The 27575-nt window shown below is 43.1% G+C and overlaps 1 protein-coding gene across 1 annotated transcript in view; it reads right to left on the bottom strand.

Moving 5' to 3' along the window:
• Positions 1-27575, bottom strand: part of gpc3 (glypican 3) — an 83892-nt gene that overhangs the window by 11231 nt on the left and 45086 nt on the right. Inside the window, exons 3-7 of the mRNA XM_028416534.1 lie at positions 25867-26552; positions 17917-18059; positions 17332-17457; positions 13188-13299; positions 184-370 (exon numbers count right to left, since the gene is read on the bottom strand). Of these exons, the coding sequence (XP_028272335.1) occupies positions 184-370; positions 13188-13299; positions 17332-17457; positions 17917-18059; positions 25867-26552 (1254 nt within the window). The remainder of the gene's footprint in view (positions 1-183; positions 371-13187; positions 13300-17331; positions 17458-17916; positions 18060-25866; positions 26553-27575) is intronic.

Below are 27575 nucleotides of genomic sequence, written 5' to 3'. Positions count from 1 at the left end.
TGGAATGATTGCTCACAGCAGAAGATGCCTATCTATTCATCTGTTCATTGAGTTTTACAGGAAATAGCTACAATCTGGTTAGCAGGCTTAAACATAAACAACTTAATAGCTTGGGCCCAACATGTTTTTTTTACAGCCCAACTCATAAATTCACCTAAAAACCACACAGTTTGTGTATCTCACCTGCAAAGATGCGTAACCGTTTGCGCCTCGGCGGTGGGCCCAGCCCTGACACCCCGGTGCACTCATCTTCATCATCACAGTCGCCACTCTCGAATCCTTCTTCTCCCTCATCATTCCACCCGTCCCCTCCACCTCCACGCGATCTGGCTCTCCAGCGCTTTTCTGACGCAGTCACCATCCGCAGCAACTGCAGGACAAACAGGAAGTGGTTGAAGGTAATGACGTTTAAATGCACTACACTCTCCGTGAGTCACTCTGCAGACGGTAATGTGTCTGCGTGTATTAACGGTTTTGAAAGAGCTGTGAAAATAAATAAGGTGTCTCTTTATCCAAGCATGTACTATGTGATTATAACAGTATGAGGGGAATTCCAGACAAAACCTTGGCGAGATGTAAAAGCGTCGGTATTCACCGAACTCTTATTATAATCACCAGGCAGTGAAATAGTTTTGTTATCGGTGCCAGTTTTGTTATTTTTGTCCAAATGTGATTCATTCAAAGGACTGCGGCTTCTAGTCTATATAATTAAGTAGAAGAAAAAGGGACTTTGGGGGAAGCAGACTGGTGCAATTGTGTTGTTACTGGCAAATATATTGTCTTGAGTGGTTGTCTCAGAGCAACTAGGGGTACAATAACACCACACAACACACTGCACGAGCGTACATTAAGGCCTCAGCATCTGAAACTAAAAGGCAGAAGGAAACGTGAACGTTAATGTTTGTAACATTTCCAGTTTTTATTTTATTGAACAAGTGCAGTCCCATTTAAATTCAATTTAGAACCAAGCTGCAGATAAAACTATACAAAAACACACAAGGGATTAAAAACACTGACAAGATAACAAAACATTATTCCAGTTCGGCCTCTGGACTGTTCCTGTTTGACTCAGATATTCTCCAATGCAATTTACTGAAGCTCATAATGTGTTGTGCAACACATACCAGAAGTGTTTATTGAGAAGCGTGTTAAACTAATCAGGCCACATATATTACAAAAATGTAATTTCAGAAACTATTTTAAAATTCCTCTTGATCAACATTTAATGACTAAAATTGAGTGAAATGTAGCATCTTAAAAGATGCTTGAAAAAAATATACAAAAAACAAAAATACATCCTGTCTTGTAACCATGGGTGGAAAACATGTGTGCGCACATGGAGTCCACCTACACAGCCACACTCTGACCATCTATTTGGCTCCACAACTTCGCACATGATTGAGAGCCCTGCCAAAGTAACAGATGTGCTAAATTCCAGCCGCCTGCCCTCTGAACATCCTTTCATCTCACCGCTCTGCCTCAGCGCCTTGTTTGTTTTTATTGATTTCCTTCCTATCTGCATACGTCAGCATGCATTTTTTTGTTGTTGTTTCTGGTTGTTTTGGTTGTCTGTGAGAGAAAATTGAGTTCATATGGGCCTTGTCTCAGGTCAGCTGCAGCGTCTGCCTGGGTTCAGACTGTGTGTGTGTGTGTGTGTGAGAGACAGACAGAGAGCGGAGGTATTAAAAACCCAGAGGTAATCACAGAATTACGTCAGTCAGAAGATAAACAACCCGTTCACTTCGTCTGCATATACAAGCCAGTCAATCTGGGTTTTTACAAGTGACATAAACTCTAAAGTTTAGAGAGGGAACACACATCAGCTTGTTCCCAGCATGGCTGTCCAACAAACCTCTATTCATTTCTCAACATTGAGGCCATACACGGACGATGACCACAACATTTCTAAAAGCCTGGTCACTTAGACCAAGGGATGGACAAACAGTAACCCACAGACAGCACTGTGGATCCAGAGCTGGGCCCTCCACAGAGTCACATGAAAACACCTTATTATCTCCCAGAAGTAAACCCTTCTCTGGGTGAATGGGACTTTAATGTACTCAAGCGTTTTGTTAAGGACAGAAATGTGTTTGTCTGCATTTGCCAGAGTGCTCCATAGATTTACTGAGGTCCTGTAATTCATTCTCATGGTTTGTATCCTGGCAACTGGGTCAGACTCTGGGAGGGGAGGGACGCCTTACAAACCTTGTTAAAAGGCAAACAAACGCTTGTAAAGCAGGGAGAGAAAGATGTGGCTCAGGGTATTTTAGAGCAAAATCTAAAAAAAGGCATGAGGAGTAAGGGGAAAACCATTGACAGACACTGTTTAGAGTCCAGTCTGTGTGAATGCTGCCATATGCGGTTCACTACTTTCAAGAACAGACGCGAGCTCTGCTCAACACATAAACATTCATCTGAGTCACTGTATACTGGTGTTTGAAAATAAAACGGCTACAGCCTGATGCATGCTCTCATAGGCACGTTAGCATGACAAAGTTCGCTGAGTAAATATTAAAATAATGGAATTTATCAAAAACAAAAAAAATTCATATTTTCCAATATACCATATAAACGTATTTGTGGAATGTCTGACCTCACTTTTCCCTATCATAACAAGTGTACAGTAGATGTTTTACATAACTCCCCTATTTTTATATGTCGTTATAATAAGGACAAAAGTTCATGAGGTGAAATGTTTGACCTGCTAGTGCCCCTACAAGCAACATCGCACGAATAAAAGGTTTCATCCCTCTAGGGATCATCAGTTTTTGTATCAGATTTCACGGCAATCCATGTTATTAACATAAATGTCAGATTAAAAAAAAAAAAGTGGACTAGCTTGCCTCCAGCATTTTAGAGTTTTCATGTATGTATTACAATCTAATTTCAAACACACATGTGGGTGCAGTGGGATCAAAAGCATACCAGCTATAAATCACAACAGAAGAAAAATTATTTTAAAAAACGGGTTTCTGAGAATACAAAAAAAAGAAGAAGAAGAAAAAAAAGAAATTGGCTACGCAATCACAGCAGCAGCTCAAATGAGCCATGGCACATGCTCTGCCCTTCTCCACAGGGGGGGGTGGCAGGGCCTCTGTGGCAGGGTGCTGTGGCTTCTGCCCACTGGCTGCCAACCTCTGCCACGGCTGCGGTGGCGGGGAGGGGTGGGTGTATGCTTGTGTCGAAAGTGACGCTGCGCTTTTGGCATGGCTCAGCCACTGCGTGATTTGCCAAAAACCTCCAGATGTACCACAAGAGGGAGAAACCTCAAGCAATTAAAAAAAAAAAAAACCAAAGCAAAAGGAAGCAGGGAGGAAACAAATAAAAGAGACATTATTTAGAGAAATGCTCAGTATGTTTTCCATTAGCAGAGGAAATCTGGCGCTCGCACTCTTTCCTTCTCTCTCTTCTCTGTGTTTTGAGAGTTGCATCGGGAACTGTCTTGGATAGACAGCTGGACACAGAGAACATGTAATCAGCACGACTATAGGCATCCCGCAGGCCAAAGGGATCACCTCCTTTTAACACAAAAGCGCAAGTCACACCAAGGAAACATGGGCTCAAAGGCTGCACACAAAGCCCAAACATGTGGCAGATTGCTCAACGTTGGCCAACCCAGACAGAGACACAGAAACCGCGAGTCTGTCACTGCCTCCCACACATGACATGAACTCCACACAGGGTCACTGTTCAACACGACAGCTGCAACACAGCCTCGGAGCCACTTGTTGACCTGCGCTGGTGGAAATCAACCTGCACTTACTGATCATCAGCACAAGCTTCCGTTCAGACTCTGGATCACATTGTCCGAATGTATGCATGTGAGGACTGCTGTTGAATGAGTGATGCTGAAACAGTGAAAGGATGAGTAATGGAGACAAAATGTGTGTTTTCTTGTCAGTGTCTGAGATCAGGGCCTGTGTTATGTCCTCCTCTCATGCACAGGACCTGTCTGGACAAGCTGCTCATGACTCGGCCCAGATGGAATCTGCTGCTCTGAATGTTTCTATCAATGCCTCAACACATCTTGTCTGCAAATCTAATCTGCAGAACTTAAGGATTAAGTTCCCAAACAGACTACTTAGCCTACGCTTATAACAGAAGCCACAGTTTGTGCCATCTTATGTTGATGTTTTCAATAATTGCTCACAGTTGAAGATGTTCAACAGTCACCACGTCCTGTTTTTAGATAATGTAGTGATGTCATGTTTGTTTTAGCGGCATGCTTATTATAAAAACATGACCGTCTGTATTAGAACACAGTAACAGACTACAGTCACTTGTAGTGATCAGTCCACATAACATTCTAACCAGCCTCTGTGGTTCCCCTCTACCCTGCTGAGCTTTTTAGTGTATCCCAGCAGGGTGGATGCTGTATATAAATTCATGCAATCCATGCCCAGAAACTAGGGGGTACACCAATCAAATATTAATTTGACTAAATTGCTGGACTCTGAATCGGATAAAGTGTCTGATTTATTCACTGCAAGTCTATGTATGTGTCAGCATGCCTGTAGATTCACACATTGAGCAACAATATAGCTTGAGGTAAAGAGTCAGCCTTATGAAGGTATTTCACGCTCGCTGTGCCAGCAAGTTTGATAGCTTCTTGCAAAATGGTACCGGATCGGTATCAGGTATCAGCCGTTATGCAATGTCCCGGTAGCTGCATTGTTATCAGGACCAAAAAAGCCAAACCTATCTGACGATGTTACAATTAAGTCATAGAAGGAAACTGAACCAAAAAAACAAAAACACACATGATACATAGTTTATGATATGTACTACAGTACATGCTTCACTCAAGAGGAGACGGATTTTTAAAAGTACTGTGTTTTTATTTACTTCAGTATGCACACTTTAACTTAACAGAAACAGTATGTGTGTGTTTATTTTCTGTTAATATGCAGACTAGTCTTGACAGAAGTGTCTTTTTTTTAACTTGCTTTTGTAAAAATGATAAAAACTTCCAACAGAACAAAAATCATTCATTACTTCACTGTTTGCATCAAAATATTAAGCAATATTTGCAAGCACCTTATTAAGACAGCTTTTACACTATAAAAGCTTTTACACTGCAAACTATGGCTGTGAACATAAAGCCAAGCCAAAGATTTGGAACTGAATTGAATCAACTTTTGAATATTAACCTCACCTAATTTGCATTATTTCTCTTAGAAATGTATTTGGCTGACTCACTTTTGTTACCATGTTCATTATTACTGTTCCTCTGTGTGTTTTTCATATGTCAGAAGGGCACTTAGTGAGTAATACCAATAGAAACTGTCTCCTGTACTCTTTCTGAGTACAGGAGACAGTTTCTATTGGTATTACTCACTATGTGATGCTGTTGCTTGTATTGTGTTATCAGGTGTAACATGTTTTCCAGCGTGTGCTTGAACTGCTGCATGTTACATTGTGGCTCTAATTACATCCTATTTATATCAGAGCTTCTGTGTTGTTAAGGCAGTGGAGGAGTTAAAGGCTGGGTCACTGTGTTAGACAAACACATCACGTTTCAGCACAAACTCTTTTACTTGATAAATGAAGGAAGTGGAAGAACTTTCCTTCCACCTAATCCCTACATGTCCCCTGAGCTGCTGTGTTTGTATCATGCTGTTTGGAGCCGAGACTGCTGGAGAAAAAAAACGGCATGGGAGTGGAAATGAATGAGGCACATCATGGGAGAGTAGAGGCAGATAGAGAGACAGGCAGAGGAATGACAGGAGGCCCTTTCCACAGAGTGAGTCATGGAAAGCAGAGCGGCATTTCAGGAGACGCAGCCTGCCCTGCATTCCCACCCGCTCTCCTTCACTCGTTACTCAACTTTTATTGAATCTGAAATGTGAAGAGGAGGGGGGGGGGACTAGTGCTGTCTCATTCTGTCTCTGTTTTTTTCCTTTACCCTCTTGTCTTCCTCTATCTGTCCGCGGTTGGGTATGTCACGCAACGGGAGCCCAGCCTCAGACAGTTAATGCAGACAAGATTAATTTCCTGATGTTCGTTCCAGTCGGAAACAGAACACACAGAGAAAGAAGTCGCTCCCCAGTCCTGCGTTAAACTGGGCGTGTGTCCACTCCACCTTTTCTGACTAAGCCCATAAGTCTATTTCCAGATTTCTGTACTTTGGGCTGAGTCCTGAATAGATGTTTAGATGTTGTTGGCAGCGACTTTGTTCCTCTCGTATATAATCTGTAAAAGCAAATGAAAACTCTGTAGCATGGAGCCTGCATGTCATATAAATTTCTTCTTGAAGAATAAAACATTGTATTCTGACATACTCAGAGCAGATCAAGGCGACACTTAAATGGAGGGTTAACTATCTTTCGTATTAAATATATCTGGTATGACAGCAATTTTTTAATCTTTTTTGAAGCTAACCAAATAAAAATCTTGACTTATTTATGCCTATGAATGTCCACGATTGTTTGTGTGGGATTTAATAGTTGAAAAAGTCCCATTCCTGCGCAGGTCGCTGGTCGCTAAATCAGATTACGCCCCTCAGACAATCTCTTTTTGTCTGCTGCTTGTCTGCCTTTACACGTTATCGCCGTGGTTTCCAGAGTCATGTGTTGCTAAGAAACCCTCTATTTCAACATCAGCAGACCGTCACTGTGTGTCCCATGATCACACCTAGCGGGAGTCGGCGGACAGTCAGTGGATAATAGAGGGTGGAGTGTACTTGCATGAGCATCAGTGGGCCAGTTTGTAGAAGAAATGCTGGAAAAAAAAGGGTCTTTAGAATGTTAGACAATAGCAAAGAAAAGGAGAAACAGAGAGCCACCACAGACTGCGAAGATTCAGGGTCTGCTGAGATGAAAGGGCATGGAGCATGCGAGGGAATGATAAAGTTGAGGAGCGCTAACAGTTTGACAGCTACAGAGAGGAGCCTCAAATGTGCTGTGCCCCCCCCAAGAGCTCTGCCCCTCTGAACAAAAGGCAGAGGAGGAACAGAGGAGGTCTCTGACCCTCGCAGGGAGACCCTCTGATGACCTAGCAGAGACAGGAAACAGGAAGTGTGACCTTTGACCTCTACTGGGGGTGCACAGCAACATGTGACTGTGCACAGTGACAACAAGCCCAGGATGTGTGGATCCTTTCAGGAAGACTCAGCTGTTCCCTGACAGGTCAACCAAAACACAGAAAAATATTAGATTAGGAGGATGAAAAGTCCTCAGCTAGGTTAGACTGGCCTGTGCTGCAGATCCTGGTTTGCAAGTGTTTGGGCTGCAGGGTTTTTATAAGCCAGCTGAGTGATAATTACACCCAGTGGGGTGGTAGTGGTGTATTAGCAAGGGGGTGCAGCGTGTAGACAGAGAGGCGAACCTAGCTCGGGCCTCCGGATTGATGGTGGAGGGGGCAAGGAGGGAGGGAGAGAGAGAGAGAGAGGTGGAGGTAAGGAGGAATGGACGGCAGTGGTAGAAGGGAAGGGTGGGCCTCATTAGCAAGCAGAGTAATTGGGAGGTAAAAGGCCCTCACATGCTCTGTCTGACCTCCCAGTCAGCAGGGGAGAAGGCCTTGGTTGGAGGAGTATGTGTGTGAGTCGGGGTGGGGGTAGTATCTGGATTTCTGAAGTTAAGGACCCATAACTCCTGATAACTCCTCAAATCCTAAACTTACCGTGAAGTCATAAGGCTCCGGAAAACGAAAGGATAACATGCGTGTGTGGTTCTCTTACAGTGGTACTGACTCTGCCTACACAAACGCCTTCCAGCGCTGCAGAGGTTTACACCAGGTGTCACACTTCATTTAAAGAACCCTCATGGCTTATCCCTGCTCACAAATATAGCGGCATAACAGCCCTTCTTCCTCCTCCGCTTCCAGAGCGCTCGTTCTTCACACACATAAAAAAAAAAGAGGGCGAGAGGGGGTATATTAAATAACGGTTCAAAAACCCTCAGTAAATAACATCAAACAGAAGTCAGCCCCTTTGACTGGAGCGAGCATAATGACTAGGTTAGCAAGTGTAAGTTTACAAAACAGCAGGCCTAGTCTGACACCCATGGTGTCTATTAGTCTGATTGTAAGCACACTCTGTAGGCCACCGCATGCTGGCCTTGACAGGAAGCGGCTTCCATTTCATCTCTACTGTAATAATAAAACACATCGCACCATTTGTTCGTACATTCAAAAGTCCATATTGCTTTATTTTATGGTGATTTATTTGTGTATATATCAGTGCTGTATATGAGCTGTAAGAAGGAGTTATATACCAGTGTGTATACATGATTAATTACAGCAAGTGTGGACAGTAAAAAATGTTGGTAGCTTAAGTGTGAGTGTGTGAGTTATATATTAAAGAGTGCATTCTGTATAAGCATGCACGAGGTGTTGAGCACATGCCGCCCAGGCTCTGGTGGCTGGGAGGAAGTGATACTGCGTGATGGAATTTGTGGCGCTCAGGATCTGGTTTATTTTCCACCGTGGATTCCTGTCCTACCTGCAGGATTTTCCCAGGTTCTGGCTTCAATTAGTTTGGGAAGCTGTGAGGAGGGGGGGGGGGGGTGGGGGTCAGGGGTTTAGTCGAGGGGTGGAGAAGGCTTGGGAAGGGAGGGGGGGGGGGGGGGGGGGGGGGCTGGCGGGAGGGGAAGGGCGACAGCGCTGGAGTCTGTCACACACAACTCGGCACAGCTGGGGAGATGGAAACAAAGGCAACGAACACGGAGAGATAGAGGGTGATGGAAGGAAACGCTAACACATTCAGATAAGTAGAAATAAAACTCTGGCTCACGACCTGAAGATGATTGTAGTTCTTCAAATGACGGAGCAATTTTAACAGTGAGAGATCAAGCTGGAACAGATTCATGAAAATCTTCAACAAAGATGGCTTTCATATATGTGGTATTCAAAATGTAGCGCTCCAAACAGCCTCATATAGCCAAGAAGAGGCTGTGAGAACAATCCCAGGAGGTCTGACCCTCCAAATGGCAAACTCATCTGACAAATGAAACGCTCTGTAATCAAAGACCAATCACATAATTGCTCTATTTTGCCACTAGCTCAACCATCTCCTGCCAGATTAGTCGTACTGCAGAGAAACCTGATACGCTGGGAAGTTAAACAGATGTTCAGAAAAACAAACCCCCCCCACCCCCCCCACCCCAACAAGAACATGAACACTTCAAAATAACATTCAAAAATCATCAAATTTAAGAGCACACGTCACGTCTCCACAATGAACTCCAAAATAAATCAAAGGATTAATGCAGAGTCTTGTCCATGGACAGCTTCTCAGCAAGAAAACAGCAGCTTGACGTCAGAGCTGAGGTGAGCTGAAGTATGCTCATCTTCATCAGCTTTACAACACACTGCATACAGGTCACAACACACAGACAGGACCTCACACAGAAATTTGTTATATATTGTCAGCAAGCACAAAAATGTCCATGGCTCCTCACAGTCCCACACTGTTTAAAGATTCCAAGGCGAGAAGCAATAACTGAAGAAGAAAGTCATTTCTCTTCATCCATTTATAGTTTGCAGTTCACTTTAAACTTGGCTACAGCTCAGTCATGACATCAACTGCTTCAGGCGTGAGAAAACGTTGTTTTATGAGCAGAGGCGACCGGCTCGGATTTTTTTTTCTTTCTTCTTATGGTGTTTAGTTTAGGCTCACAGAGGCACAAAGGCAAGGGTCCCCCTGCCAAACCGTCTGTGTATCTGCTGATACTCTGATCAACACTGACAACGTGAGAAATGACACATTTCCGCTGCATAGTTGCATTTCACGGGGCCATCGTCACGAAGCACTTAGGAGTGCAGGAATGAAACATCGAGGGGATTAAAGCTGGAAGGAAGCAGATTCTTTGGAGGGGTCCCATGCTCCCCTTCACTGTTGGAAAGTGTAGCCCCTATATTTTATGACACAGTCTCACATACTGTGGTCTGGGACTGATTCGGTTTTTTTGTAAGTGGGTCAGTACAAGCTGGAAGAACTGATTGCGCTCACTGCTTCAGCCAAAAGGAGGAATAATGTTTTCAAATAGAAAACGTGTGCAGGATAAAAAGGGCCTTATAGGACTTGTAAAGAACTCTATGTGACTGACCCATGTCCTGAATGTACAGTTAAATGCATATAAAGAATAATAATGTACGCATTCTTCAGCCTGCAGCTGTGAACACACTGTATGGGCTGATCAATCACACAGGCAACATCATGAGACCCAGAACTTGCAGTTAATAATCAGCGTGGCACTCTGGCTGGTTGACTTCCAGGAACATTACACATACTCCCTTGTTGGCCTGTCCTCATACACTTTGCATATAAACATAGCAGATGAAAGTAATTACCTGTGAGCCATGGCCTGTTCTCTCATATCAGATAGTTAATTAGACTCACATCATCCGGAGTCGGTGGTCTTTCAACTGGCCGGGAGGCGGAGACCTTGTAAAACTGCTTTTAACAAAACAACATCACTTTCTAACAAGCCTTCAGAGGTTGTGTTCACCTTGCAAATCTGAGGGCGGCTAAGAACATGAAATACTGTGGACAATCAATAAACATTAGGCAGGATTATAACGTATATTAGAGGGGTTTGCCTGTCTGGTGAAATGTGACATCATCTTTCCTCTTGGCAGATAAGCTTTGAGTCATGGTAGCAGTGCAGCCCTAGAGATGGCGGTGTCGGCACGTCTTGATATATCTCAAAAACTGTTGGAGGGATTTCTATGAAATGTGGAACAGACATTCATGGTCCCCAGAGCAGGATCCTGCTGAGTTTGCTGACACTTCTAGCACTACCAGCAGGTAGAATATTAGACTTATGTAATTTGATGTATTGTGATTCTCTTACTTTTTCTTGCTGATGTCAACCCCTCTTTCCAGTGGGGACATCTGAGAGTTGGGAGGAAGACGTTCATGCTCACCATTAGAGTTTATGAAACCTGAGGTCATTTCTTATATTTGTATTTATCACATCAAAATACTTTATGACCAAATACTCCACTACATCAGCATCAGGTGTTTTGTCTTAACTGTTGGCATGCTAAAATGTCATGACGGACAATGGTAAACTAAACACTGGCCCGTTCCACAGGGATGATAGTAACAAATGAACATCACTTGATGATGATATTTAATTCTTCAATACAAACACCAGGAACAAAAAGGCAATGACAAGCTGTAAACCAACAACAACACAGTTGCATTGCTTCACCATCAGCACCACATGTGCAGCCCAATGACATCACCGACGACCTGTGTCGTCTCATGTAGACACTTGTTAGTACCCATTAACAGATAAAATAACATAAAAATCCATCAGCTTGTGATAACTACAGACCAAACCCACCCACAAAAAAAATCAACTTCAGGCCAAGGAAATTAGAAGTGCCGAAATGTGTATGTCAGCTGCTTTAGTGAGGCTACAGACTCTTATGAATGAAAATTGTGCATATGAAAAATACGCTCCTGTCATTTAGTGTGACATTACAACAATGTTTGGCTTTAAACACATTAGTGTAATCTGATTTCTGTGCAAATACAAAAAAAAAAACACGGCTATGAGCTATAAGCTGTTTTACTGCTTATGAAATATGCAATCAAGTGCAGTCATTCTTTTCTTCAGATGTTAATCCAGCCCATTGAAGTCAGGTTCTGCAGCAGGAAACGTGCTTGACTCTGCTGTATGGTCATCAGATATGGGACTAAAAGCTCCCATGTGAATAGTCAATCTGCATAAATATCAGGCATTTATGTAAACACAATCAAACCCCCATAAATGTCCACAATGTATACCACGTCATCAGCGCAACATGGGAGCCAATTAGAAATGAGTATTAGGTTACGGAGAACATCTGATTTGAGTCCGTTCCGTTCGAAGGGATTGTCTGGATGTCTGTAATACAATGAGCTTAGTCATTTCACCAAACTGCATTTTCTTACCAAATCTCATCAAAAGCCGATCAGAAACCCGATCCCCATGGTAAACAGCAGCAATGTTTGCAATCCCATGGATGCAAGTGTTTATCTCTGTCAATGCAGGAAGTTTTGAAAGGCTTACTACATTACAGTGTGTCCGTGTCTTCTGTGTTTTCAGTATTAAAGGAAGATTCTAGTTTATTGCAGCTCGGGTTTAATTTTGTAAATCGCACACATCATGTTGACTTTACTCAAAGCACCATGTCATCCGGACCCATCTGAAGGAGTAAAGGTGAAATTATTACCCAAACTCCTGAATATAAACACATATCACTATCTAAGACCAACATTGACTTTGACAAAGTTGTGTTTGTCAGCCTGGATCAACAGCTGGCTCTCTTCTTTCCCCATTGGACCGCAAGGAATAACTCTGTCTGTCTATAACTGACAGAAAAGAAGCCAAAGCTATAAAAATAAAAATCCTTGTTTTTATACTGGAATTATCTTATCTTTAAAACATTTAGAGCCAGATCCAGGCTGAATCATGTATGTGGGCTTTTGAAGACGGCGGGGGGGCATCTAACACGCAATGAGGTAATACAGCAATGTAAATGGGAAAATTACCACCTCTCAACCACACAGCCTCTGTATTTTTTCTTGAGGGTCTCTGACTGTCAGGAGGGGGATGGAGGGTCCTGCTTAGATCTCCCAGGTTGTTTAAACAGGGAAGAAGGATTGTAATCCACCGAGACAGGTCTGCAGCACTCAAACACACAAGCAGATGAAAAAATGCATGCAAGTGTGTGTGTGTGATGGGCTGTAAGGAGGAGGGGGTTAGCTGGATGTGTTGACAGCTACAAGTGCAACCACCAGAAACCAGGAAGTACTGGCTCGATCTGTGGGCTGATACATCTATCTACAGCGCCTGAGTTTGACCCTGTAAGCATCTTCGGCCGGCTCGCTTTTAAGGTGGTTTCCATGGCAATGGAAGCCAGGAGAAAAAAAAAAACCAGGGGCTTCAGCATTGACGACAGCTGGGGCTTACTGTGGATGGAGGACATAATTCCTGTCTGTCACACTGAACCCTACAACCTTCACAACGTGGGTCTTCTTCTGCTTTTTAATATACCAGAGGAGGTACAGAGATGTTTGCTAATATCAGTATTTGTTTTATAAAAAGCATTACTTTAAATGCAGGGTTGTGTGTGAGCGGCCTGGGAATCAGTGTCTGACTGAGCAGCAACAGAACTAACAGGAAGGCAAACATGTGCAATGAATCCTAGAGTGAAAGAAACACACATCTGAACAGAAAGACAGCACGGCTCACCTGGTTGATGTGTTTGAGTTTGTCTATGATCTGACTGATGATCGGCTCAGGAGGCTTGTTGCTCTTTGACTCTGAGCTGGGGTGCAGTCGTTTCAGGCCAGGCCCGGGAAACCTGACAAGAAAACATACAGATTTTGTCTTTTTTTTTTTTTAAGTTGCTAAATCGTTAAGAAGAGCTTGTGAAACCTCAGGGCGAGCTACACATGTGGAAGACATAATAAGTGACCATCACTCCAAACACAGTGTTTATCACCATCTAGTGTTGATAAGAAGAATCACAGGTATTCTAGATTTAAGTCTTTGGGGCCAGTCTGCAGAGCTGGAAAGTTCATTTGTAAGTGAGCTCTGTGGAAAGGTCTGACTTCTCCCTCAGTGGAGACATTACATATACAGGGATTAACATTTTTCTAACCTGGTTAAGAACAGAAAAATGGTTTGTACTAAAATGTTTCAGCATTAGCTCTCATTAGGCCGCTGTCTTTGGTATATAAGACATTAAAACACAGACAGACACACCGTACACTTCTCAAAACATTCTCAACAGCTGGTCAGGTTTAATCTAACTTTAACATTAGCTGAGTATTTTGTCCTGCTGTAGCTTTGAGGGTAATATTTAGGTACAACCAGCCTACAGGCAGGCTTGTACATGTCTTTGTGTGTAACCGAGGAAACACTACTCTGTTGACACAAGTGTGCGTTATCACCAGGAGGAACTGATGTGTCTGAACGGTGGATTTTTCCCCAGTCGTCGTCTTTCATGTTGAGACTTTCCTGCAGGTGTTTTTTTCACTTCTTCCTGTGCTAGGAATTACACCCCCTCCCACGGCACCTTTATAGCTCTCAGGAGGAGGCAAACTACTGCCGTGTGTGTATGAGACAAACGTGTTCAGATGGATTATAGTCAGGGTTGACAACACACAGTATGTGCATTTGGCTGTGTAAGGCATGATTTCAGGCTCGTTGCTGTGACTGAGCTCAAGCACACGTCTACCTTTCAGCTGCCCTCTGCGTTCATCTGTCTTTTGTTCTATCCAAAGTCTGACTCTTCATTAAACTCAAATTACATTTCCCCAGTTATTTATTCTTCTTATTAGCTATGATCTCATCCCCTCTCTGCTGCTAATTATCACATTAATAATGGAAAGATGTGTGATCAATTAAGGGGAGTGGAAGAGGAAATATGGGTCGAGGACAGAGGATTAGGAGGAGGGAGATTCGGAGTGAGGATAAGGAGCCGAGACAGGTTAGTGTTTCGCTTGATAAATGTCTGATAATTTTACTGCAGTATCATTTAGCATGTCTTCATGTTTAATGGCTTTTCACTGTCTCAGTTTGTTATCTGGTCCTTTCTATGTCATTGTATGACGCCGGCAGACCTGATCTGATCTCTTGTGATAACCTAATTCAATCTAACATCAATTACCATGCTTCCAGGTCTAGTCTGAAAGGGACCACGGCCTCTCACATCAGAATAAACAACCTAAAGAGGAAGATTCCAGGTGCTGAAATGTGGAGACACTTTTCACACCCACCCTTATGGATCACACTGGTGGTCTCAAACACACAGGCTCAGAGGCATGTTACTGGTAAAACACTTGGTGTCTTTTAGTCATGTTAAACTAAAAGTAAAGTCCTCTTTGGTGGCTGGACTTTATTTATAATTAAATATAAAGTTATAAAACCCCATATCCTCAGGGGTAATGGTGTATTGTTTGATTTAGATTAAAAAATGATGCCATACTACTATTAATTCTACTGTGTAGTTAAATATTTGTGTTTTTGTCCCAATTTCTGAACAACTGATAAGACAAAAAGCATATTAATTTCACCATGTCCACCCTAAAACCATTTTTCAAACACTTCAATCATTTTCTTTCAAATTTTTCATTTTTCCTTCTTTGGATGTTTGAAGCCTGTGGATTAAATACAAAAACTGATATAAAGTTTACTTTGATAGTAATTATTATTACCTAATGAAAAGTTAACGTCATCTTAGTTAGCACGCATTGATTACATTAATATTTAAGTCACAGCACTGCTCTTTAGTACAGACTCACATAACAGACTCTGCTCTACTCACTCTGTGTTTTAATGGCACAATCACACACTTATTAATGTGCATTAAAAATAATTAAATGTACACAGTAAAATCCTCTTTGAAACCTATGGAGATGTGCGATCTTAATGAAGCATGGTGCAAAAACCAAAACAGGCTGCACATACTGAGTCAGGCAGGAAACACTGTATATAATATAAAACAGACTGTAAAATAATCATAGGAAACAGTCAAAACATTCTAAAAATTACATATTACATAAATATTAAGACGAAAGGCCATTTTAAAAAAAAGTCCTGAGAAGGAAGGTTTTATATAGAGTATAAGGTCATTCTATAAAGGCCTTTATCAGGCCTTTAACCTTTATCAGAGAACAGCACTTAAGTCCTGAAATGTATCCTGATGCACACCCACACATAAACAAATGACACATCCACAAAATCAATTGTTGCTTTCCCTTTTTCAGATACCAGTTAGTCCTGCAGTAGTATTCAGAACCAGCAGCAGACATGAGAACTGATGAGAATGAAGTGCAGTGAGGTGTGATCATTTAGTGTTAAGGAGATTTGTGTGTTAATGAGTTTCTTATTCAAATTTCAGATTTAGATTCTGGTAGCGGCCTGTATGTTAGATATGCCATTACAGTGTTGGGGTTGTCGACACTTTTTTATTCTATATTGCAGAGGGAGGCTGAAATAACCTAAGTACATCGCAATACACATTTTTTGACTCCCTCCCTGACACACACTTTTAGTTTGTTTTCTTTTTTTGCACAGTCCTTAAATGAAATGTTCACAGATGACAGAGGATCTTATCTTTTATCACTTATCAAACATGCTGGAGTTTACACTGCCATTAGATCCGAAAGAGGAATGGAAATGTGTTTCGCTGATATGGCAACACATCATTATCACAGTTATCAGTGTAACACTCTTTGATGTGCTGAATAGTGCTGTTCCTCTGATCTTGGTTCCAGGTGGGATGGTAAACACGTCTGATAAAAAAGCTTCTCATTTAGCCCCAAAGAGCACTCCTCAAGTGTCTCAGACAGTGAGTACCCGACCCCTCCGGTGCTTATCTTCTCCACCCACCCGATCTAAATTTATCTGCATGAGACAATACACAGAATGAATGCCACGTTTGGCTCTGGAGAAGGGTCCTATCAGGAAAGATAATGGAAGATGATCCAGAACAAATCTCAGGGAGGATTTGTACCCGCAGTGAATTTGCAGGCATATGCCCTCGCAGTTGACGTGGAGAATTGCTTGCTGCAAGACATTGTAATCTCTCCATCATTTTGTCTCCTCTGCTGCCTCCCCACTCCCTCCTATCAGACTGTTTGGTCCAGCTTGTAATCATCCCCTCAGGACAGTTCTGCCCCTTTGCCAACCTGATGTCTCCTCCTCAGATTCACACTCTTTTTTTTTCCTATCTGTGTGACAAATTCCTTTTTTCACTAAATGTATTTTCTGTCTTTTATTTGAATGAAAAGAGTAAAAAAAACATTAACCTGCAGCTCTTCTCATCTTAAAATTTGTGCCTCTGCATTGATTAAATTCCACACATAATTTACACAAAAAAGAAAAAACAGCAGCGATATCTGTAACTATCTAAGCCAAATTGAAATTGGGGCCGTCTGACAGCGCAGGCGGCGGAAAGAGACAAGTTATGATGAGTGAAGCCAAAGGACAGGGGTGAAGTGAAATACTGAGGCAACCAAATGCAGTTCTGCAGGGAGCACAGGAGACGCTGGATGAAGAAGGAGAGAACGATCGAAATGGCAATTAACTAAGCGAGAAGAAGGTGACAGCATGCCTGACATTAATAACATCCCATAGAGCCAAAGTCAAGATTTACACTCACACTCTGTGGGAGAGGAGGGCCCTTGTGTGAAGCTCATCAGCTCTGGGCAAACTTACCCTTCAAGTCACCTACACTTATAGATGCAATGCTGGAGTGTTGGGAATTCACAAATCAGAGCAGACCGTTTGTACAACCGATCATTTACAAAGACAATAAGGCTGAGGAGGGCTGCAGGCTGTGGAGTTTTACAGGACAGAAAAACATACATACAAGACCCTGTTTTACCTGTCTGTCATCTCCTGCCCATTCCAGCAGAGGGAGTGGTTCGCTGGAGCAGGCTCACGGCTGCACAATGCCTCCCCAAGACCACTGTAGAAGGAGCTGAAGCCCTTTAGGTTGGTTATGAACTCTCTGAAGCAGAAGAAGTGTTTGACACAGAGAGAGACAAGAAATGAAAGTTCAATTCATCTGAATGTGACTCAGCAGAGACAAGGAGCGACAGAAAGGTTGAGGGGGGGGGGGGGGGGGGGGGTATTCAGCCTGATAACACTGAAAGCATGTCTGTTTGATCCCCCTTGTGAAGGAGAGAGTGAAAGAGGCTAGAATAAGCAGTGTCTCTATTTCTAATTGACATTAATCTGGCCATTGTGCTGCTGAGGCCAGCACTCCCGCTGGGCATTATTACACTGTTCATTTAAGCCTGTTACTGCATCAGAGGTGTTAAAAACACTCATGAGGGGAAAGTGTCACAGGGAAACTGGAAGGGGGACCTGTCCACAGTGTCAGGGACAATATTTGCCTGTCAGACATGTGTCGCAGAGGAGAGGCAGTGCTGCTGTACCAGCTGTAAGGGGTCCTTGATTTTCTCACCTCCGAAGGCCAGCCAAAGTCTCGTCAGAGTCGGAGGATGAGGGGTGAGCGCTGCGGGTGACAGCGGCAGCTGGAGGCTGGAGAGGAGGAGAGCCGACAGAGCGAGAGGCCCGCTGAGCAGCATGTCCACACAGCCCGCTCACCTGGAGAGGGGACACAGAGCGAATGAATACAGTCAACCAAAACCCTTCACCCCTCCACTTATGCTCTACTGCACCCACTTCCTGGTCCTGAGCCTGTTTATTGAAACTCTTAATAGTGATGACACTGCAGACAGTAAGAACCTGTCAACAGCCAAACTGTCAGCCTTACTCAGCTGAGCACCCTCTCTGCAAATTGTCATCTGTTTTGGGTTTGTTTATTTTTGGGAGGGATGAAAGCAGGGGGGATTTGCATAACAAACAAGTCATTGTATCCTCTGCCAGCCTTGTTCAAATTTGTAATCATAACACTCCAAAAATGCCAGCGTGAATATAACGGCTTCTCGTTTGCTGCTTCTTTCCCCATATAAACGCCATTGTGTTCTCACGCGGGACGACATAACAATAATAAATAAGGAGTCCCTCTCTGTCTCTCAGAGATAATGGACCTGGCACATTCTTTTCAGGTGCAATAAAAATGCAAATGGCTGTTAATGTTTAGCTTGTGGTTTAATGATTTGCCGGTGGTTTAATTTCCCTCGGGGAAACTGGCCGAGGCTTAATTCTGCCATGTAATGTTAACAGCTAATTGTGCCCAGCTCCCCTTTAAGTGAATAGGCTGGCAGCACTGCTGCTGAATACTGATGGGACCTGATAGAGCAGCATTGGACATCTTCATCTGGTGCTAACAGAGACCACACACACACACACACACACACACACACACACACACACACACATCCAAGCATATGTCCAAGTGTTTTCCAGCATCAACACAAATACATCATTTCATACAATTATTCATTTGAACATAATGCACAGTAGCACATTAACATGATGAACACACACTCTCACATTATATATTCCAAACACACACATATAAACACACACACAGTGATTTTTTTACAAATGCTGACACACAGAAATGCTGATCAGCTGTAACACAGAATCATCGGGGTTAATCAATACTGGCTTGTCATCCAAGGACACACACACACACAATCCTGACAGTCGCAGATGGTTGAGTTCTCCTGCACTAGGCATTTACTAACACCCAACATCCCTGAGTAGCCATCTCCACTAATACGCCCCTGCCGTGTACTTGAAGGAAGTCGCACACACACACACACACACACACACATATACACACATATACACACACACCTGCTTCACCCATTGTCTCTGCCAACCCATTCTCTCCCTCCACATCTTGCTCTTGTGTGATGATTTCCTTTTTGTGAGCCTGGAGCGGGTGCCGGTGCTCCCACAGGCCATGATTAATGTGATTGGAGCTGCGTTTCTCCTTTTTTTTTGTTTTTTTTGTTTGTGCTTTCCCGGGAAGCCGTAGGGGAATTGTGGCACAAGGGAGAGACTGATTCAGCATGCACACCGCTACCCCACCCCGGCCTGCCGATTGTTTCCGGATTCTTCAAGGAAGGGGCTCATTAGTGGAGTATTAATATCACCCAGGGCTGGACTAACACAACCAACAGGAGAGTCTGCAGATAAAGCCCGTCCCAGCGTGAGAGCTCGAAAATATCTGCACACTTTTATCTGCACTGAGCAGCCTGCCTCACTGAGGGAAAGGGGTGCTGACAGCCAGTAATCACACACACACACATAAACCCTGACTGTCCACACCTCTATGCACTTGCACACCTGCATCTCAGGTTCCATGTGGCACTCTGCTTGTGCAAACATGGCGTAAGGATAAACTGCAAACAAATCAATGGGAACGCACACGGGGGTGGCACAAATGTATGATCAGGATTTTACATTAATCTTGGTCATAAGGAGGTATTAATAAGCAAACAGTGTGAGGAGGGAAGATGATACTATCAGTGTTATAAGGTGGCAAGTTGCCATGCACAGCTGTAACAACATATTGGAGGATATTTGGTGAGTAATGTTTGTGTTCCAGAGGAGTCAAGGCCCAGGGGAGGCACTGAGTCAGCACTCCTCCTCCTCCTCCTCCTCCTCTTCCAGCTCCTCTCTGGATTGTTGTCACCAGCCGAAGAACTGACTTCTGGTAAAAACATAAACATATTTCAGCTGGAGCTTGGAGCTTGGAGAAAAATGAGAGAAATGTCTCACTATATGTTAAAACGTTTAGCTTATGTTTAACTGTTGCAACCATGGGTGTATGAAGTATTTGCCAAAATGATTGTATTTGTCTAACAGGTAATAATACCAAGTGTGCCATTTGAGTCCATACATTCCTGTTTATCGAGGACTATCTTTAAAGTGAACCGGCTCTCCTTAAACGGGATAAACACCCCTTCAATGCGTCTATGGTTATATCTGACTCGGTTGGAGGGCAGAGATGGTTTTCCAAACCATTTCATCAGTGAAATGTGCATGCAGGCCGGGGGCAGAAAACATTGAAAATGACAGTTTATACAGGAAGGCGTTTTTGCCCTTAAAACTGCAGCAATCATAAAAGTCACAGCAGACAAAGAGCCAGAGATAACAGACTGATGCTGTTAGCTGGAAAATGTATTGTTATAATTTTTCTGAAAATCATGCTCGTTGAGCTGTTACATGGTGTGGTCTGTCTTTGGATTACCATGACTTTTCAAAGCAAAAACATAAATATGTAGGAACCAGTACTATATATATATAGTACTTAAAAAATAATAAAAAATTCCAATTAGCTGAACTACTTCACAGTCTCACCCTCTGGCAACTCCAAAAGTAACCCTCAGGGTACATGTACCCCATGGCGAGGACTTGCTCAGCCAGCAGTAAGATAACCATAATAGTATGTGCAGTTCTACACTGTGTACCCCAGCCAGCCAAACACACTGATCAAAGACAGTTAGATCAGAGCGTGTATTCACATGCACAGAGGAAGTTACAGCTCAGATCCAGTTAACATTAGAACACAGTTAAAATACAGAAGTGAAGTGAGGATGCTAAACTGACTTAAACAGATGATAGTGCAAACAAAAGTCTCATTTAAATGGAGACATTAGTTGCGTGTGCATCAGCATTGAGGAGACACTTGTGAGGAGAACTGATTTCACACTCCTCACTCAGTTGTTCTGCAATACCTGAAACATTCAGAGCTGTGAAAAGCTATTAAAGAGTGAGGTATTGTGGATTTTTATCAGCACTGCCATGATGCATATGAGATAGAAAGGATCGGTGAGTCTGGAGTGGAGACGTGATGTTTTCTTCAAAGATGGAAAAACAGGTCTAAAGGAGTATGGTACCACGCCATAAAAAGGGACAGCAGGGAGCTAATTGCGTACTCTAGGAGAGGAGGGACATTTGTTAATAGCCTCTTCAGTGCTAAGGATGTTTTACATCAAATGAACACTGGAGCCTAATTGTCAGTAATTACAAGATGCAAGAGATCAGTGGATAAATCTGACTTAAAACTGAGTTGGTATTGCTTATTATGTTATTATTTTTAATAGTTTCTTCCTAAAAATCTATTTAACACAGTGGTGTTGGGTCTTTTTTGAATGTTTATGTGTAAACAGCTGAAAGGCCTGAGATTCTCTTATGATATCAAAAACAAACAAAATTTCTTATTCCACAGCTTTTAAATTATACACACAGTTATCAGTATCTTGATTTACACTGTCCAATGAACAACAAACTGAGCCTTTATGGGCGTTCAAATATCACCCTGCCCTCCATAATTCAAATTAAACATATACATGAATTACTTATATCAAATAAACAAGTGATAACTAATGAGTTGCATGACATGTTGGAGCATTTCTAAGAGGGATTTACTGCATGTTTGAAAGCTCTTTCAAAGCCGAGCCTGGTTCCTATTTGAATGGATGAATACAAATGCAGCAGAGATTTAATTAGAGCTCCTGTTTCCTCAGTGAAGCAACAGTTTGGATGTGATTGTGGTATTTTTGCACACAAAAGGAAAGAGAGAGAGCTGATGAAAAGTGTGTTATTGATAGACTTAAAACCTGGCACCCAGCTGTGTTGTAAGGATACAGGGCTCATGTACTCCGCGGTGCATCTCCTCTAATCTTGGTCAGATTCATCATATTTCTGTCTCAACCTACTTCCCATCTTCATTTTCAGCCGAGAGGGTCACAGGGTGATGGATGTCTCCTCCACACTCTCCTGTCCTCCTTCCCCTTGGGCTCGCTCTTCACACACACACACACACCCCCATCTATTCTTCTTTCTCCCCCTCTCTCTTTGTCGCTTTTTCTCTCCTTTCTTTCTCCTCAGTAACTGGTAAAAATAGAGCTTCATAAATCATGCATCTACTCTCACAGCAGTGCGTAAGAACGAGAGGAAAAGAAATAAATGGAGGGGGGGGGGTGTTGAGGATGAGATGTAGAAACGGAGGTGGATGACATCAAACTCCAGGAGAGGGGTGGGAAGTTGACAGGGGAAAAGATTGGAGCTGCAGGGCTCTTGGCTGCCCTCACCGTCTCTCTGAACATTGGCTGATTCACGCTGGAGTTGCACAGGATGGAGGAAATGAATGTTAACATGCAAGGGAGTGGGCTGGCGGACGATGAGTGGTCACCTCGCCAGCAGAGCTACATGCTTCAAGTCCGCAGAGAAAAGAGGAGATGTCTCTCTCTCATGCCTTGAGGACTCTTTTACTCGGATAGAGTCGATCTGTCTGTCACCCTCAGTTACAGAGGTCTGCACTCTCACTGGAGGGTAGGTTAAGTGAGAGATGGCAACCAGAGCTGCACAGCACACACACACACAATCACAAGAAACCACAGAACAAGACATGATCCATGATGCTGCTGTACAAGATACTGAAGCATCACTAAAAGATTAAGAAAAAAAGGTTTCCTCTTAAAAGCCACATGTATTGTTTTTTCCTTTCCAGAGCCCAGTGTGAACAAGAACATACACGTGGTTCGACAAGACCTTTAAAAAAAGTACAGCTGACCTGATAGCTCTATTGACAAGATATCACAGCTTATCTGCTCACTGCTGACAAATACATAATTATTATAGCTTGTCAATGTAAAGGTTATGTTTCATGACGGCCTGGATGAAGTATGTTATTTGTCACATAACATTACAGGCTTGGCTGCAGCCAAAGTGTCAAAAGACTGACATCCTTTGTCTTTGTGTTCCTTGACTTCAATGGAAAAATGTCATAAGTGAAGGAAAGATGTGAAGATCTATCATTTAAGTTAAAAAAGTGTATGTCTAACCATCTGTCAGTCATTGGAAGTACAATATGTTTTATACTACACACATCACAAGCATAAACCAGGCTCTGAAGATAAGACGATTCCTAAGCAAAAACACAATTTCAGCACAATTTTAGTAGCATTCATGTCTATCAGTTAAAAACGGGAAACAAACACGCATCTGTTAATGTAGTCACACGTTTTTGTGATTTTGTCCAAGCAGCAGCATCTTTAGAGCAATGAAGCAATGCTGCAATTCCCCCTGCAGCCTCAGGTGGCAACGTTTTATATAGTTTATATAAGGCTTTAATTACATTAAGACTTGACTGAACAAACATGATGCTGTCTTTTTCTTTGAGGGAGTCTATTCTGTATTGTTTTATGTTATTGCATGGTCATAAGATTCTTTTGCAATTAGTATGTAGTATAGCATCCATAATTTACAGATCTTACTCAGGCATGGAAAGTAAACTACATTTCCTACTTTAATGGTGACTTTAATACATACAGATATACACATTCCACATATGTCTCTGCTCCCACTAAAGCAAATAGATGCATAGATTTATCAAAAGTGAATCTATACCTAATGGAAATGCCTGGTCTGGACTGACCGACTCCCGCTCAGGTTAAGATGAAGGTGCTGAATGGATGAAACCTTTCTCATAAAGATGACAAAGATAAAAAGGCTTTTTTTTACTGCTTCACTCCACAAACAAAAACACTGTTTGTAAGGTGTTGATATTTCCTGACAAAGTGTCCACTCATAATAATAATAAAAAAATAAATCATAGATTCAGCAACTGGAAAAGCTCATGAGCTGGATCCTGAATCACGACCTGTGTAATCAAGAGAATCCACTAACCTGGTTCTGAGTAAAGTTTTGCATAATAAAAGCTTTGTATGCAGCTAATGCAAACTATAACAATTGTCCTTTAATCCCCACATTCATTCAGACAAATGCTAATCTGCTTATTTAAGGTGTTGGAATAAGGTGTCTAATTTTGGCTGATCTCCTCTGTGAGACAAAATTAGCCTTTAGAGGACAGATGCCTCTGTCCCCTCAATGACACCACTGAGAGAGAGTGTCTCTGCAAGATTACATTGAAACCCTCACACACACACACACACCACCTTTTCACTGAGCTAAACTGAGCTAAACAATATACTGTCATAGGAGCTCTAATCCCATAAACTGGAACCAGACTCAGAGCCACAGACACAATGTAAAGTCATCTGCGGTGACTGGAACTGCACTCTCTCAACACACACAAGATGTATTTAATTTTGGATAAGGATCTCAAACGCACACACAAGACAGGGAGAGAGAGAGAGCTGTTTCCCCTAAGTCAGCGATTCATGGATGCAGCCACACCCTCGTGCTGCAGAGTAAGTGAGGTCAACCTGTGTGTTAATAAATGATGGGTTCTGAGTGGAAAACTGGTCACCGCGGGGATTCAGGGTGTGAGAGTGAAAAGTTCAGCAGATATACAGAAGCAAAAGCAAAACCCTGCTCTGTATCTCCAGAAAAAAGGCCTTCATATTTAATGAGCACTTCTCCCTGACTTCACATGAGGGGCTACGAACAAACCTGCCGGTTTTATTGCAGTTGAAACCACACATAACGGGTCAGTGCTGCTGAGGAGTGAGAGAGAGAGAGAGAGAGAGACGGGATTCAGCAAGATGTGCTGGGAGCATCTGTCTGACTGCCTGAAAAAACACATTCTTGTTCTCCTCCCTGCTTTGGCTGCCTTATGCTGCTCCTTTTTGATCCATCGTATGAACCACATCTTGGTTTGGATGTGGAGAAATTATATGTTGCAGGTCAGATGAGCAAGGGAGGGAATGTCTGTGCCTGTCCTCTTCTGAGCTCAACACTGAAACAGGATGTGACAGATACTAAAAATATATCATGCAATCACCTTAAAATTATAGCTTAAAATCATGCATTGACTTAAAATGGAAAAGAAAATATGTCCAGCTAAGGGTTTAAGTACCCAGACATCTGATCTTTATGTCTCTATGTCACTGCATGTCAGCCAGCTGTATGAAGATGCTGGCTCAGTATTCAACATCACTGAACGGGCTGCAGTGATGAAATGATGAACAAACATGTGTTTGACATTAGCAGGTCACATGATGCACACTGCTACGCCACACTTGGGTCAACACTATTCAGTCAAGAAACATTACTGAAGATTTTTCTACTCACCTAGTTTGAATCATAATATTTGTTATTGTCAGTAGAAAAACAAGGTTTGAGGGTCAGCAGGATGCTTTCTAAGAAAACTGTATCCTGTTGTCTTCACACATAAATGAGTTTTCCCCTGATAGGAAATGCACCATTGAATTCATCAGCTGAAGTAATTGATAGTGGTGCTTGTGTGTGACTTATTTCTAATGATTGCCTTACAAACAGCTGGGATGAAGGGTGGCATAATTGCTGCCTTGATTAAAAGAAAATCTTGTGGTTTGAGTATTATTAACTGTGTGGTGTTGGCAGCTTCAAACTGGACTTCCTGTAGGTGATAATCTCATTGTCTCAGTGGAACCTTGGGGCGCCTCCAGCCACACCAGTGCAACCCCCCTGTCATGGTTTAATGCAGTGCCACTTACAGTCTGACACCTTACTAAGTGTGTGTACAGTATGTGTGTGTTAACCTCACCAGGGTGCTTAGGCGGCTGCGGGCGTTCACAGCGTGCCTGAGAGACAGTTTAATCATTGAAGGGAGCCTGAGAACAACAGCCTCCATATCCTGCTCTCCCCTCATGGCACCTGCCAGCTTCCCAAGTCCATCTGTGTAGGTCCTCCAGTGAGGCTGCACCTCTGCCGCTCCCCCGAGGCAGCCGTGCATCACTGCCTGACAGAAGCCCCTGCAGGCTGGCGGGCCCAGCATGCCCTGGCAGTGCGGGCAATACCACAGCTTCAGCAGGGCCCGGCTGCAGTCTCGGCTGGGCCGCAGATGGTCCGTAGTGTTGACAACCTCGATGCCCAGGTTCAGTGCCTGCAGGAAGACCCGTGTGGCCAGGAGGGAACGTGACAGACGAGTCATCATCAGTTTAGGATAAGGGCCAAACGCTCCTGAGTCCTTCCAGGCTCCCCTCACACACTCCTCGGTCACAGAGGATACACTGCCTCCCAACAGACGGCGGTATGTGAGAGGGAAGAGACGGCCATAAAACACCGCCACCATGTGGTCCACTGTGGAGTCAGAGCCAAGGATGTAGAGCGACATGTCCAAAAAGAGCTGTCCCACAGCGCTCTGGGCTCCTGCACCAAGACCAGGGAACTCCGACTTCAGCATGGCCAGGGTGGAGTTGCGGCCGTGACGCAGCACCAAGTCAAAAGCCTCTGCAAAGGAAGGAAACAAGGAAGAGTCAGATGAGGTCAGAGTCATTTTTCACATTCACGATGCAATGATATGCCTCAATAGTCGCAACAGTTATGGCAAGCTGTCGGAAAATAGGCTCATCATTTTAGCTCAAAAACATGAAACACTCAAAGAGATGCAATTCCCTCCAAAACAATGATCCCATCTAACAACCACAGCCAGAGAAATCATCCCACGCACACTCGCTCTCTTTTCCTTTTCCCGGTTTGCCTTGATCTGTTGTTCTCTCTAATGGGACTTTTAACACATACACAGGAAAAACACACACACACAGAAAGATGGCTTGGAGAATAAAGACGACAAGGCTTCTGCAACAGATAAAAAGTACGATTCAAAGTTTGACCTTTCAGTAGAACAAAACAGCAGTTTAAAAAAATCTTAAAAAAAACCCACAGCATTAATGTGGGTACATTAGTCAAGAGGGAGACGGCTGGCTGTGAGGAGAAAAGCATTCAGAGCATGCTGGAGGGAGGAGCGCATGGTCAGCGTGAGCAGGGGAAAATAATCAGCGGCGTTTCAAGGCACAAAGTGAAGTCTTATCAACAAGGTGGCACAAGAACCGAGAGCTCTATCATGGACTCGGTAGCAAAATGAGTGAGGGCCCAACAACAGAGGGGATTTAAAGCTCCATTACTGAACTTAGCAGGGGAGCTGAGACTCAGTGAAATGAAGCTTTGGACAGGAGAATAGCTCGGGACGCCGCAATCCCATTTACACTGCTGCTAGTCCACTATATCACTTTGCTCAGAGTGATAGCCACAACTGCTTTGTGAGGATGGCAGGAAAAACACTGGTTTAGGGGACATTAGAGGAAGTTATTGGTTTCTGTGCGGCACCGGCTCCTCATTTCATCTTTGTTATTTGATTTTTTTTGCTTGGATGGTTTAATTTCATTCTCTTCATGCTTCTGTGAGGTCAAATGAAGCTCGTCAGCCTGCACAGAGCGTCGAGTTCTCGGTCAGCTCAGAGAGAAACAATATGAC

This window comes from Parambassis ranga, chromosome 10 (genome assembly GCF_900634625.1).
Source record: "Parambassis ranga chromosome 10, fParRan2.1, whole genome shotgun sequence".
NCBI lineage: Eukaryota > Metazoa > Chordata > Actinopteri > Ambassidae > Parambassis > Parambassis ranga.
The sequence above is the reverse complement of the archived record's forward strand: the minus strand, read 5'-3'. Positions and strand labels throughout refer to the sequence as shown.